Raw genomic sequence first — 15176 nt, 5'->3', positions numbered from 1 at the left:
AAGTAAAAAAAAAAATAAACTGTCTCTAAAGCTTTCAAGAAAGTTTTTGTTTACCTTGTAAGACATCCGTGCAAGAGTCTTACATAACAAGGCTTAATCTGATGTGAACACTTCCTGAGATCACCTCCTCTTTTCTTCACATTCTTCATCTCTTAATCCTCTGATCTAGTCTACACTGTAATTTAAACACTAGAGATAATTAGCTTACTTTCTAAGAGCCTTATTGCTAACAAGATGTAAGACATGTCTATTTGGCGAGTTTGGATTGCAGCATATCTTTTATTTGCTTTTTGACTGTGTCTCATTCATTTAAGTAGTGACTTCTTCAGGTGACAGACTTTCTTCCTCCTGGTTCTTTGAAAGAAGATACAAACCAGTGACACTCAGAGCAACTAAACAGCATATTCACATATAATTTACTATTTTTGACACATCATCTCTGTTTTTCATTTGCAGCACACAGAGTAGGTAGCTGCAAAACAAAAATAGATCAAATACAGAGAGCTCTTACTAAATGCATTATAGGTTCTCTCTAAGCTTTGAGGCTATATTAGCCAAATTGTGGGCATTTCTCTTAATACTGCTATATTCTGGTGTGTGGTGAAGTCTGTAGATACTGGTCTTTCTGTAGGGTTCTCATAAAATGAAAAATGGAAAACAGGACAAAATTGAGAACAGGACAAAAATTTTCTCTCCATATGTCAGTATAATCGCTAAACTATTTTTAATTACATTTACATTACTAGTATTGTGAAACAACAGTTAATCAGTATGTAATACATACTGACTGCAACCAAACTTACAAAGCCCTTAGTCTTGTAAGTAATCTTAGAATTACAGAATCATAGAATGGTTTGGGTTGGAAGGGACCTTAAAGATCATCCAGTTCCAGCCCTCCTGCCACAGGCAGGGACACCTTCCACCAGACCAGGTTGCTGAAAGCTCCACCCAACCTGGCCTTGAACACTGTCAGGGATGGGGCAGCCACAGCTTCTCTAGGTAACCTGTGCCAGTGCCTCACCATATTCACAGGGAAGAATCTGTCTTATATACAGGACAGTACACATTTTACTGCTTTTTAATTACAATAGTTTAAAAATTACTTATTCTTAGCTAGCACTTAACATGATGTTTTCACTCTAGAATTGCACACACAAACTTATTTTTAGCTGATAATCATGTTATCTCTGGCTATATACTACTTAGATAAATAAGGACAACAAATATACTTGTGCTAAGTAAACAATACTTCTTGCAGTAAATTGATAATAATGTGTTGCTTTACAAATACACACCACATACTCTAGAGAGTGTTTATTATGTTGATAGAGGTCACACCTCTTGTTAAGGTATTTTGTTCAGCTGTTGTAAATAAAGGAATTCAGGTTGCATAATTACAGATGGTATTTTGTTTCACTAGTCAATACAGAACAAGTAAATTATTCCACATCAGTCTGCAATTATTGTTCTTCCTCTTGAAAGAGTAGGAATCTGAATTCGTATCCAGAGCACAAAGTAACCCAACCCTCGGTTAATTAAATATTAGCTAAGTGTCTCTTTACAACTGTAAACTGCACTGCAGTGAAGAAAGTGACTTGCATCTTGCATGGTCCATTATGATTAATAATGCCAATGTACTAATTCTCCTAAAAACAGTGAAAAAGATATCACTCTGCTATAAGTTACCAACATTTCTATATTTAAGAGCTATAAAAAAATGAGAAGGGAAAAAAGGAGAAGTCTCTCTAATTATGGCCCACCTTGCGGAACCATATGCTAGTAGAGTAAACTCTTACACAGTCAGTGTTTTCCAGAATATCAGTAGATTTCTTCCCATGTAAGTCAGTGGAACTTGTATCTGTATTTTTGCTAAGCATATATAAATAAAAGGCTTTACGCTTCAGCTTTCAAAAGTGACTGCTAATTTTGAATGTTTCCTCTTTTTTGTTGTTACTCCATGAAACTGGGCATGACAGCAATTTATATTTTTATTCTAGCAACACGTAAGAATCAACACCAAAAATTAGAACCATGCTGTTTGAGGGGCTTTAGAGAATGCTCTGGCAAATAGCCTTAGAGGAAAGCTGCTATTCCTCAATTGTATCCTGCTGAAGCCAGGTGTTAAGGACATGCTTCTAGTTTAAGGAGGCCAAATAGCATAAAAGAGCAAGGTCTGCAGGCAGTTTTGGCTGGCTTAGTAGAAATGTTTACCAGCTCTCCAGGTAGGCTAGGCTCCTCAGCAATTTCATTTCAAATCAAGTGAGAACAAGCTCTCTGGACTGTAAGGACAAGGTCAGCCCTGTGCAGACTGAGCTGGGGCAGTGTCCTTTGAGTTTGTGACACCACACTGCCCAGCTCTTTTCATCAGGAGCCTCATCCCTGTCTGAGCTCCCAGCCAGAGGCTGTGACAGCAATGTCCTGTAGTGGTACAACTGCATCCCCTGAAGGCTCTGATTTCCAGCTGCAGTTGCAAGGACTCTGGTTCAAGCTGTACTTATGACCAAGACCTTCGGCCCTGCCCAACACTACCCAGAAGTTTTACTGCAGCCATAACACAGCAAAGTTATGTACTTCAGCCTCAAGACAAAGAGCAAAACATGTCAAAAGTGGCCAGCCCTCCCTGGTTTTCTATGTGCTGTGGTAGTTAAGGGAGGCCATTCCCACCAGTGCAGAGGAGCCACAGAGCAGTGCTGCACAGCCTGCATTTGGTTCACATTTCCTACTTGAAGAAATCTGTCTGACAGCATAATATGCAGGTAACTGTTAAGCGAACAAAGAAGCCTGATGACAACAACAATAGCGAATTAATGCTGCCCAAATTCTTATAGAATGATAGAATCATTTAGGTTGGAAAAGACCTTTGAGATCATCGAGTCCAACTGTGACTAGCAGAATCCAAGTTTTATAATTTTTAGAAATACTTTTCCAGTTTGAGCTCATTGCCTTTTAAATCAAAGTCATTGTAAGGGCATACTGGACTGCAAGATCTGTCCTTAAAAGTACACAGCCATAGGCACAAGAAGTGCTTTGCTCACATTCAAACACTGATGCAAAGTATCATTATTACGATCACGTTAACCTGGCAAAGCCAGAAGCTGGACCTATATAGTGAAATAAACTTTAATTCCTGAAACAACAAGGCTATACATGTGGCCGGATAGTTTCACCCATGTGTATGTGCTGGAGACTTGTAAAGGGCTATCAGTCAGGGATCACTTTCTCTCAGGTTATTTAAAATGCAGAGCTGTTAACAGGGCACAAAGCATCTTACATGCCCTGAATGCCTTTTTGGAAAGAGTTTTAAAACTGAGTTGGGAGATATCCCAACTGGAGGGCCAGCTACATTGTATCATCCTGTGTAAATATCTTATATAGAGCTAATTTGACTTTTCAGACATTGTGACATTGGAGAGAATTTCTTTCACGAAGTATTGTAAGAGCAATGGTGGTAATGCACTCCCTCCTAGGGAAGGTCTGGAGCAGAGCGTCAGGAAGTGATAGCGGCTCTCAGGCTCAACAGGAGTCAATGTGATACTGCAAAAAGCACATCCACTATACCAGCGTGTTTAAGTGGATGTGCAGAGCCAGAGTATGAAGAAAACCTAACACATAGTGAAGATACTGTGTCTAGGTTTTGGCACTGAACTTTAAGAATGACTGAAACTTTCTAGAAAGTCCAGAGGAAAATACGAGATCATTACTCTAGAAATTCTAGGAAACATGATATAGAAGAAAAAATTGTTAAAAACCCAAACCAAACAAAAAACCATAAACACACAAACAAACCAAGCAACAAAAAAGAAGGGGAGGGGGTAAGGATTATTTAGCGTAGGAAACAGATGATCTGGACAACATAGGCATAGTCTGTGTATAGTGTATAAGCAGATTAACATGTTCTGTGTGCTAACTCCTTGTAATACAAAACCAGTGGGCTTAATCCAATAGTTTCAATAACATTTACATTACAGACACTGGGACATTCTAGAACCAACATCATCAGAGACATTCATAAAGGAGAGTAACTTCTGGACATCCCCAGAGTCCCATTCCCTATGATGTTTCTTTGCCCGCTAAGAAAAGTGTTCTCCTCCTCATAAGCTTTCAGCGAACCCAGAAGGCTTGTTGATACTCTTCAACTGGCTCTTCTTAAGATCTGTTTACTTATTTCTGTGCGCACTGGATGCACTCACATGTGCACTACTCGACATCCTATGCTCGTCACCTGCCAAGGTCTCCTGGGGTTCTGCTTCCCCTTCAACAAGGAAACTGGGTCTGGTTTTTAATGATGCAGCAGCTCGACAGTTCCTCGGGAACAGAATTTTCCAGCTCGCTCCGTCCATGAAACGCTGTGGCACGCTGCAAAGCGAACCCTGACCTGCAGGCTACAGAATGCCGTCAGTGCTGCAGTTCGCGCACAGTTCCTGCGAGGCTCGGTGTGGTTTTGTTTCGTTTTCCAGGAATAAACCGCACCCTGGCTGCCAGCGGGTTTCGGCATCGCCTTCCCCCCTCTCGGTACGCGAAGGCCTCAACTCCCCGACTCCTCCTTAAGCGGGAGGCGAGCGCTCCCCTCCGAAGCTCCCGCAGCGGGAAGGAGGCGGTGCCCTGCCCCGCAGCCCCGGCACTTCCTCGGCGCCCCATAGCCCCCCCCCCGGCCGGCGTCTTCCTTCTGCCTGCGTGGCCGGGCCGGGCCTGAGCCGGGCCATGGCCGTGCAACCGGCGCTGCCCGTCACGCAGCAGGTGGGCAGGGCGCGGGGTTGCAGGGAGCAACCGGAGCACGGGGAGCTGCGGGAGGCCGCCCGCTGCCTGGTGCAGGACGGCGACGGCAGGAGCATCCCCTTCAAGGCCCTGTACAGGGAGCAAAAAGCCATCGTGCTGTTCGTGCGGGTGAGGAGGGAGTGCCTGCCCGGGGGGGTGGCTGGGCGGCTGGGAGCCCCTGTCTGCCTGAGGTGCTGTGCGGGGAGTTTGCACAGGCCAGGCTGGAGCGCAGAAAACAGAAAATACAAAGCAGATAAAGCAGATCGGTTCTGCTTCCAAGAACTCCCATTATCTGGTAAAATGATACAGTGTTTACCTGAAAGGAAATAATCCTTCGACCGCGTTTAGGGAAACAAGAGTCGTGTTCCCTCATTTCCCAGCTGGCAAGCTGTCGTTCACGTTCCTGAAATATACAGAGATAAAAATACTAGCAAGGTCCCAAGCTCAGTGTCCTTGTTCAGGCTTTGATTAAACCAGGAACCTAAGCCAAAATCGGTGACTTCAGAGAACTTTTAGTCCTTCCAGTTCTCAGTTCCTGATCAGTTCCACAATGGTTTGTGGCCACAGTCAGAATCTGATGTTACATTGCTATGCAATTGTGTCTATTTCTCACATGTCGAACTGGTTATGTTGCAGAATTTTTTGTGTTACACCTGTAAGGAGTATGTTGAGGACCTAGCAAAAGTCCCCCAGTCGTTTTTACAGGTAAGTACTCTGCTCTTGATATGTACACCAGGTTGCTGTAGTTGAGCAAATTTGTGATGCCTCGCTGCAGGCTTATGTGAGGCTTAAACCTTTTAGGAATCAAAAAAAGCTTAAAAGAAAGTTAGTACTTTCATTGTTTGCTACAATACCCATGAGGTGTCTACCTAGGAGACACAGGAAAGGATTTATTGCACTACTCGCTCTCTTGCAGCAGCATTATTTCTCCGTGCCCTATTAGCTCAGTACTGGTTTTCTCTCTTGTATTCTGAGCAGTTGGACAACATCTGACAGGCATTTCTTTCAGTATTAGTATGCCCTGGGCAGCTGTCTTCTCCTGACTACTACCTGACTACTGCCCTTTGTGTTATGCTGGTACAGCTGACTGATGGTTGTGTTTGGAACAAGACCAGAAAATTGATCTGGATTAAAAATAGTCTCTTTTTCTACAGTTATTTGTAAGCTGCATCAGTTGTATGACCTGTTCTCCAGGCAGCTGCACAAACAGGGGAGACATAGTGACTGAAAGGACCCATGGCATGGGTAGGGGTTGCTATAGGCAGGTATTTGTTGAGTGGTAGGAGATATCAGAGAAAGACACTGATCTGCTAAAAATGGAAGGTCAATCTGACTTTTCTAGACTGCTGATTGAAACACTGTCATATTTTATTCCAACAGCAGCATAGCTGATGACAGGGACTCAGCTCCCTGCTGACAGCAAGCCTTAGATGGACTAGGAACCTGGGGATGGAAAGAGGCAATTTCCTTGACAGCTTCCCTTCTCAGGACAGATTTTTCTGAACTGTTCAATCAGTGTTACTCAGAATGGCATTTTCTTAGTTTGGCTGCTTAAATAAATGTATACAGAGAATCAAAACCATCCATGCTTTTCTTAATGTGAGTATTCTGTTTTTAGGAGGGCTTCTTAAGCAGCCAAGCAAAATGTTTCTATATGGGAATGTTTCTATATGGGAATGTTTCTATATGGGAAAGGCAAGTACCACACCCTAATAGTAAAACAGCCTTACATTTTGTTAACTGTTTTACTGGCATCTGAATGAATTTAAGTTCTGGCCTCTATTTTAGACTCAAGCCTAATGCTGGACCTGCAAAAGAAGCAGTATGTGCAGATGCAAGTGGTATCTATTAATGGGCATCCATATATGTAAATCACAGATGTATGTGCACCAGTATTTGCATGCTGCTTCTTTAGATGCAAGTGCAACTGAGTGGAAATTTTGAATTTCCAAAATCATTGCAGGTTGCAATCAATTGAAAAGCTGGCCCTGCTAATGCTACAGAAAACTTAAAAGTTCACACATTGGCAACTTAAAAGTTATCTTCAAAAATACTTTTTAAATTAATTAATGTAGCTGCTACCTGTGGGTGACAGACAAAAGTGCAAGCTCCAAACATGTAAGTGATGTTAGTTTCAAGCAATTTTAACTCAGTGATCAGATTCTGTTAATGCTTTGCACCCACGCAGAAACACCAAGTTCCTCTTTACAGTTTCAATGCCAGTGTTTTGTTCTAGGAGGCAAATGTGAGGCTTATAGTTATTGGACAGTCATCTTACCATCACATAAAGGTAAATAGTCATTCAGTATATTTTATCCTCTATTGTGTCTTAATGATTTGCATTTAAGGAATTTTGCTCTGGGTAAAAAGATGGTCATTTGCAACCACGGGGAAAAAAAGAAGACAGTGTTCTTTTTCACGAAGCAATTCTAAAGGTAGTACATGAAGAAAGCAAAGAGAAAAAAAAATTCTGTTTAAAAATAGCTGGGCCTTGCAAAGGAAACATTTTGTTGATTTCACTGGAAGTTTTATTTTAGTAAAAGCTTAATGGATAAAACTTTTTTGCCTGTATTTTAACATGGCAAATTTACAGGTTTCCAAACTGGGGGTGGGGGGGAGGGAATGGAGCTGGGAGAATGGTGGGTTGTCAGTATTTTTCCACTGTCAGTAGATCCTAACTAGTTACTATCTTAACCTTAAAAATATTACTTTTTCTTGTATACATGTATTTTGCAGCCCTTTTGCAATTTAACTGGCTATACACATGAAATGTATGTAGATCCACAAAGGGAAATTTATAAAACTCTTGGCATGAAAAGAGGTGAAGGTAGTAACATATCAGGTAAGAATAATTTTCTCCCCTTGTTTGGACTTACACAGAACAAGACCAGAATGCTCTGATAAAATGATACAATCACAATGTAAATAGGAAGGGAGTTGCCCTCCATCCCGCCTCTTGTAGGCTGTATTTTTTCAAAGTGTTGGTGATCAGAAAATTCTGAACTATTTGTAGCAGCTGTTCAGTTTTTGTTGTCCTCATTACATACTTTTGAATAGATAACAAATATTTTGCCTTTTTGTTCAGTGCGGAGCCCTCATGTTAAATCAAATACACTGCTGGGAAGCATTAGGAGTATGTGGAGAGCAATGACTGGCCCGGCTTTTGATTTTCAAGGAGACCCTGCTCAGCAGGGAGGAGCTTTGATTTTAGGTCCAGGTAAGCTGCTTTGTTTTGAGTGAAAGTTACAGTATTCTCCTTCAGCTGTTCACTTTAATCCCAGCATCTCAGTTGCTATCTCTGTGGATCCCAAGGAGATGTGAACTGTGTGATTTGTTGGCTGAAGGAACCTGGGGAAGTGTCATGGTGTAGTCCCATCTCCCACAGAGATGGCACAAAGCTGATCACAGTCCTGCAGGAATTGATAGGAGTGCTGGTGGAACAACTGTCTTGAACTTTTGAGGGTTTTTTTGACACTGTGATGTTCACCTACATTATGCTTTCACATTTGATTCTAGCCATTTAGTGTGTGTTTTAGTAGAGGAATAATGCATGAATGAGGCAGGGAGCTGCAACATGACAAAGTCATCTCATCACATTGTTTGGAAACATTGTGCTACAGCAGATTTAATTCAGTTAGATGCTTCAATGTTCCTTGCTTCTATAATCTCATTAAAAAAAAAAAAACTTAACCTTTGTCATTGTTTACCACAAGTATACTGTGCCTTGTACAGCTAGCACACATTTGTATAAGAACTAGTAGGAAATCAGAATGCTTCTTTGAGTCACTTACACCTTTGAATAAATATTTTATTCAACTATTTACATGTTATTCTCATTCCATTCCAGGCAATGAAGTTCATTTTGTGCACCTTGATAAAAGCAGGCTGGATCATGTTCCCATTAACACAGTTTTGCAGCTGGCGGGAGTTAAAACAGTAAATTTCACAAACCAACCCCAGATTATTGACATATGACACTGACAAAACATATTTATTTATTTGTACACTACAAGAAAAATTTCCTGGTGATGTTCCACCAGCATCAGTACTATTGTGTCTTTATAGGTCATCTGTAGCCTTATCCAGAAAATCAGAGCACAAAACAAACTACCTGGAAGTGAGGATGGACACAAATTTGCTATTTCCATTGCATGTAAGATAAAACCAAAAAGACAATTGAGGCTTATTGGAAAAAATAAAATCCTGTTGCTTATTATTTCCTTAATCTTGCTACTGTATTTTTTAAAATCTTTGTTCAAGATGCACCAAACTAAAAAATCTGGTTTTGCTCAGGAAGAACTTGGGATTGTCACTTGGGCAAATCACACTGGCTTTCAACCCAATGCTTCTCACCCGTGTTTTAAAGCTTCCATCACCAAGTGACACTCGTATATTAAAGTATACCTTGAAAAATCTTGGTTTCAAACACTGGCACTTAAGTTTATGCCGACCTTTGCATCTGGCACTGGCAGACATTATGAAATACATTTTATAATTTTAAATAAATAGTTTAAATAAATCATCCATTGTCTGCAGTTCATTTGTGTCACACAAAAAAGTGGGTAGGTAAAACCAGGGAGCAGGGTGTCTTAAATATATTTCTCATCAGATTGTTGTGTTTTGAGTAGGCCATAGGTAATTACTTCTTTTCCTATGAAGATTTGTAGCAGAGTATTCTTCCTTGTATGTATGTATTTTCTCTCAGAGAAAGAGGTCTCTGAAAAAAAGTCCTTAGTTATTTCTGTCCTAGACAACTGGGCTAAGGACAGTTGGACAGTGAGCATTTTGGCTTGTAGTACTGTCAGATTTCATTTTTCTAGAAATGTCTATGTTCAGAATCTAGTTTTCGTTGAAGTAGATGTGTCCTCTTCTTTTGGCCAGATGAGCCACTTTTCAGTAACTTAACACAGACTGTCCAGAATTTATGGAGTAGTGTATCCTCCTCTGCAGTTTCTCATCTTTGGCCTTCACTAAAATGCTACTAATCATATGTATCTTACCTGCAAATTCTCTCCCCTTTTAAGCTTAAACAGGAGCTCAACTGCAAAATTGTGTTCTATGAAGAGGTTTGTCCCTGCATCATTATGGTCACTGGCAGGCCCAGAGCAACCTCTGGAGAGCTCTACCATTAAGAGCATGTGAAATAAAATGCAGTGTTCCTTGACAAAAAATAAAAGGGTTGCTTAAGAAACATGATGCTACTGGGCAATGTAGTGCCATTAAAAGTACTACACCTTAGCATGTTATTACATACACGTTTTGATACAGTGTGTTTAGAAGAAAGATACTGTTAATGTAAAGCTACTGTGCGCAGTTCTCTGCTGTGACTAATCAGCACTCAGCAGAGGGCTAAACAGTCTTGTGCGGACTGAACTGGTTTGATGTAAGGGCTGGCTGGAGGCTACTTCAGAACTCTGTAACAGACCAGGAGCTGCGGCTCACCACAGAGTAAAGTCCACTTTCCATGAACTCCTGCCTGCACATTCATAAATAAGAAGCTGCCCTCTCACTCCAGGGTTTCCTCCGCCTACTGAGCATGTCTGAAAGTCTGCAATACAGCTGCCTCTGTGCTACGTAAGCCGCAGTGGAAAGCAAGCTTGAAAACTGGAAAAATTCAGAAAATGTAAATTCTTTTCACAGAGAAAGAATGCTACTCAGTTTATTTGTAGCGTTTCCACTCTGCTTCACTCACCTGGTCATCACTGCCAAGCACAGACTTTGATTTGTTTTGCAATCATTTTGCTTGCATATTCTCAGAGCTTTTGATTTTAAACAAAGCGTTTGGTTACATGTTTTTCTGCTTATTTTGCTTACAGTAGAACTAATACGCAGTGGTAAAAGTTCTGTTGCTGCTTATACATTAAATACAACTAACTATAGCTAAAAGAACTGTGGACTTTTAAAAAGGGTTGGAATTAATGAAGTTGTAGTTTGACAGCTCTGTAGTCTGAAGTCATCCACCCTCACTGTTTCAGTACTGACAGGAACCATGCCACAACCTCTGTGTTACCCCATCAAAATCACTTCTTCAGAAAGATTCATAGAGTGCAGACAAGCAAAACAAGCGAGGAGGGCACAGAGGAGGATCCTGCAGAAGGGCAATCCTAATGTGGGCCACAGCTCTACAAATCTCACCGGTGCCCTGTGATAAAATGATTCCCACATGCACAGTGAACGGGAACAACCTTTTTCTCCCATTCATCCATGGGAGAAATGTGTTTCAAAGCATCAGTAGAATTTTAGGTCTCTGGTGTCATTTAGAAAAGTTAGCTATGAAGCACAAAGTGGAAAACAGTGGGAGAATAACACTGATTTCATACTGATGGCAGGATAATTCAGCAGAGGCTTTTGTCACAGCCAATTAGACAGAGGTGGGGAGGGAGCACTTTTCCGAAGTTGTTTTAACTAAAAGGTTGATTTATCCCAACATCTACTTAACAGTTTTAAGGAATCATTGCACCTGAGAAGCAGGCTCAAGCCCGGCTGGTTCAGCTTTCCAGATAAATCCGTTCCATGACCAGACTAGAACACGGCTCTACCCACGGGGCCGGTTTCAGCTGACGTTACTCGATGTCATGTCCCCGTGGGACCTTTTGCCACGTTTGCCAGGTGGCCAAGGCACCTCAAGACGCACAACCGGACACCCCCTGTTCCAAAGACGGAGGCTGCACCCGGCGCAGTCGCTGCCGGCCGGTGCTGGAGAGAGGGCCCCCCTCCGACAGGTCCCGCCGCCGTCGCCCCTCGCCACACCAGCAGCTCCTCACCGCAGCTCGCCCCCCGCCCCACCTGTTACAGCAGCCACTATGACATCATCGTCCCCACCGCTCCGCGCTGGTGACGCCACACCGCTCTGACCCAATCGGAGGCGGGGGAATCGGGTGGGTGGAGGGAAGGCTGCCCGAAAGCTGCTGCTGGCTCCGGGCGGGGTGGGCCGTAGGTGCATGGGGAGGTGGGAGGGGGCGGTGTCCGGGGAGGCGCATCAGCCGTCGTGGGGTCCCTCCCCTTCGGCGGCCCGAGCCCCGCGGGGGGCGGTGCGGCAGGGATGAAAAGGGCCGCCTCGCACCCACTATAGCGGCGCGGCCGTCTCCGCCATGAAGCGGAAGAGCTTGGCCGATGTCCGGCGCCGGGCAACCCCGGCCCTGAAGAGAACTCGGGGAGCAGTGTCTCTGACGGCGGGGAGCGAGATGGAGCTGCAGCAGCCATCCCTCGTCGCACCGGAGACCTGCCTCAGGATAGCCGGTGAGAGGGGCGTGGCGGGGGGAGCGGGCGAGGCTGGTGCGGCGTGAGAGTTGAGGCGCAAGTCGGGAACGGGGCAGGGGACGCTGGGCGAATACAACCGTCCTGTCCCGTCTCGTTTCGTCCCTCTCCGTTCCGCCCCCGGCGGTGGTCTCTGTGGGTAGCGCGGCCGAGGGGTTGGAGAACTTGCCCCAAGTGCTGGTCTGGGACTGTCCCCACGGGAACCCCGCTGCGCTTGGCCGGCGCGTCTCCATCTGTGCGATGGGTCAGTTCTTGCGTCTCTCTGGCGTTCCACGCAGCGAAATGTTCTTGAAAAATGCATCGGTAGTGCAGCCAGCCTTCTAGAGGAAGGAATGCCGTGGGTTTTTAGTAACTCTAGCTGTACCGAGCAATTGCCTTGTGCGGTGTCTTTTTCTGCTTGTGAAAGAGTGAAGGGAAAATACATTTGAACCAGTAAAACATACTGCCGGGGTGCTTGGGGGGAATTAACATATTTTTCTCCAAATTGGGAATATATATCTTTCTTCTAATGTTTGCGCTCTGGCTAAGGGGTAAAATAATGAACAAGCATCTCCCCTCTTCTTGACACTTCGAGTCCCAGCAGCTTCTGCAGGCAGGTCTGCTCAGTGTCGTCCGCCTTTTCGTGGCCTGCTGCTTTGAGCAGTGCTTTGTTTTGGCACAGAAACCTGCCTCTGTGGAGAAGCTGAAATGATTCTGGATTTATGTTCTGAGTTCCCCAGCTAAAAGACATGCTTGAGTTTAGTTTGCCTAAAAGTAAATAAAAAAATAAATTACTTTTCATGTCCTGTGTCAGAATCTGAGAAGTGATATTTAAGAAATAAGCCTCACAATCTACTTCTCAGTGAAGGACATGGGAGATTGTCTGTGGACAGATAAAGCAAAAATGCAAAGAGCAAACATGGTCCAAAGGCGCAAGTCTCACCTGTGCCAAGAAACAGGATTCCTTAAATTAATGAGTGTGTCTCCTAGATAACAGTATGTTTAGAAAACCATCAGATTTTGTTTTGAAAACTGGCTATAGCAGTGCTATCAAGAGTGTAAACTCCCAAAGCATACCAGATTCCTCTTTTTAAAAAGCTCTCACTCCTAAGAACTCCAGCTTAAAATACCGCATTTTAGGCCTGCTCTGCACAGAAAAACATAGTGGTGTACTTACCTTCAGAACCTTAATGCTGCAGTAACTCCATATGTGTATTTTTTCTCTAACTGCAACCATTTATATGGGAAATTATGGTAGTACTGTTTAAAGGTTAAATGTAGAAACACCTCATTTGGCAGGTGATGATGCTCTGATGTCAAAGTAGTTTCACTACCTAGAATACTGTGTAGCCCTGTCCAGCTAGGGTCTCCAGCAAACAGGTCTGTCTAACTATCTTCATGCAGCAGTTGCTTGAATCTGATAATGCACGTCTGGCATCAGCAGGCCCTTAAATTGCTGTATTTTCTCATCCAAATAAGTGTTCACCCAGTTAATACAGTAAAGCACCTAGGCATTGACATTTTTTTAACTTCAGTGGGATTTCAACATATACAGCAGCACATAGTATAACAAACTTGATTAAATGCACTAGATTGTTACATTTAATAATACTTAATTTTGTCTTGATCTTACTGCACAGAGTGGTTGCTTTTTACAAGCTTCTAATAATGGACATATTCTAGTCTAATTTTTTATTGCAGTGTTATGTCACATGTATTTTTTAAATGAATAAGCTCACAGTCTTACTCAGCTGTTTTGGAAGTTATTTCAAGTTTTGAACTGTCAGTTCTGCCTTTTCATAATGCAGTTCTGAGAAATTAATTAATAGTTCTGGACTGGAGATAGATTAAAGCATAAGGCCTTATTCTTGCAAATGGACACACTGGTAAATATTTTGGCCTCTGTAAAGACTGAGAGATCTGTGTTAGCTTATCTACTTACAGAAACAGTGCCAAATTCATTAAGAACATTGCAGGTTACCTTAATTTTCCTTCCTAATAGAGGCAGAAAACAAAGCCAAATAGCTATAGAGATTTATGGATCTTTTCTTGTGTGATGTTATGTTCATAAACAGCAAAATTTTTAATCCATTATTTGCATGGATTTCATCCTCAAAACACCTACAGTAGTTATTGGATTTCTTTATCTCTTAATAAATTACATGAATTAGTAATGTGTCAGGATAATTTTTAATCAGATTCATGTCAATATTTTTGCTCAGGAAAATTATTCTTGTAAGAAGTTGCTCATTTTTGTCTGTTAAGCTGTGTGGTAAGCCTTAACATTTTCTCTTTGTCAACTAATGCATGAGGCTTGCTGGTATGAATTCAATTTGCTGGAACTGAATGCATTTCTTCTGTTCATTAGAAGCATATTCCCATATCCTTCTGATCTCTGAAAGAAGTAATTTATATGATCTAAAGAAAATGTAACAATTCTCTGTGTGATGCTTTAAAGCTGTTGGTTTCTTTTCCTCGACTTCTTTTCTTTGACATTGCTCTGATTTTATAAATAACATTTTAAAGAAGATAAAGAATTACGATGCATAAACCTCATGCAAAAGGTGTGTGTTTCTCTCTTATCTCTTTTCAGTAGTTAATTCTAGAATGAAGCAATTACAATAACTATTCATGGAATTAAATTTTAAGTGATATAACACCATGGGGCATTTCTTGATGTTTGTTTTCCTGATATGTATATATATATATATAGTTTGTTTACAGTGAGAACTAGTATCTTAAAGGATGCTGGATGCCTTTTTTTTTTTTTGCATTGTAATTGTTTTACTTACAGTGCCACTTGGAGTTTTTATAAAATAGCTTTCAGTTTAATACATTAATTGATTGGTGGGTTTGGTGTTTGGTTTTGGGGTTTGTTTTTGCTTTTGTGGTGGTGTTGTTTCATTTTTTTTTTCCCACGCCATTGAGTTGTCTCTTGTTTTCCCAGCACTTCTGGCTTGTCATTAGAACTTCGTGTACTATGTAGAAAACTATTTTCTGAATGCTAAGGACACTTCTATTGAGTATCATCAAGCTTTCCAACATTCTGACTATCAACACTTTGGGTTAGTTTTCATTATACAACTCTCAGTACAAAAGCTGCATTTACTGTTTAATCAATCTGATCTCTCTTACTTGTATTTTTCAAAGTTAAGATTTTAAATACGAGTTTAAGACTTTCAGCA

The 15176-nt window shown here is 42.0% G+C and overlaps 2 protein-coding genes across 6 annotated transcripts in view; both read left to right on the top strand.

The window, feature by feature from the left end:
* The first annotated feature begins 4641 nt into the window (after positions 1-4641).
* Positions 4642-9277, top strand: PRXL2C (peroxiredoxin like 2C). The gene is made up of 6 exons (XM_005155074.4): positions 4642-4884; positions 5392-5460; positions 6992-7045; positions 7492-7597; positions 7841-7972; positions 8603-9277. Exons 1-6 carry the CDS (start codon positions 4702-4704, stop codon positions 8728-8730), a joined length of 672 nt encoding a protein of 223 aa, XP_005155131.1. The 5' UTR covers positions 4642-4701; the 3' UTR covers positions 8731-9277.
* A 2414-nt stretch (positions 9278-11691) lies between these two features.
* CDC14B (cell division cycle 14B) overlaps positions 11692-15176 on the top strand; it is a 51420-nt gene continuing 47935 nt past the window's right edge. For all 5 annotated transcript variants that reach the window (XM_031054249.2, XM_031054251.2, XM_005154919.3 and 2 more), the window contains exon 1: positions 11692-11994. In XM_031054249.2, coding sequence (XP_030910109.1) covers positions 11847-11994 — 148 coding nt within the window. In that variant the 5' untranslated portion in view covers positions 11692-11846. The remainder of the gene's footprint in view (positions 11995-15176) is intronic.

The sequence above is a fragment of the Melopsittacus undulatus genome, chromosome Z (genome assembly GCF_012275295.1).
Source record: "Melopsittacus undulatus isolate bMelUnd1 chromosome Z, bMelUnd1.mat.Z, whole genome shotgun sequence".
Taxonomy (NCBI): domain Eukaryota; kingdom Metazoa; phylum Chordata; class Aves; order Psittaciformes; family Psittaculidae; genus Melopsittacus; species Melopsittacus undulatus.
This window is presented reverse-complemented; position numbering and strand designations above follow the sequence as displayed.

What these genes read in the sequence shown, in the direction of transcription:
- PRXL2C (XM_005155074.4), top strand. Translation starts at nt 4,702, where the DNA reads ATGGCCGTGCAACCGGCGCTGCCCGTCACGCAGCAGGTGGGCAGGGCG. An exon ending in TCCCCCAGTCGTTTTTACAG is followed by an intron (nt 5,461 to 6,991) that starts GTAAGTACTCTG and finishes GTTTTGTTCTAG; the next exon opens with GAGGCAAATGTGAGGCTTAT. An exon ending in TGAAGGTAGTAACATATCAG is followed by an intron (nt 7,598 to 7,840) that starts GTAAGAATAATT and finishes CTTTTTGTTCAG; the next exon opens with TGCGGAGCCCTCATGTTAAA.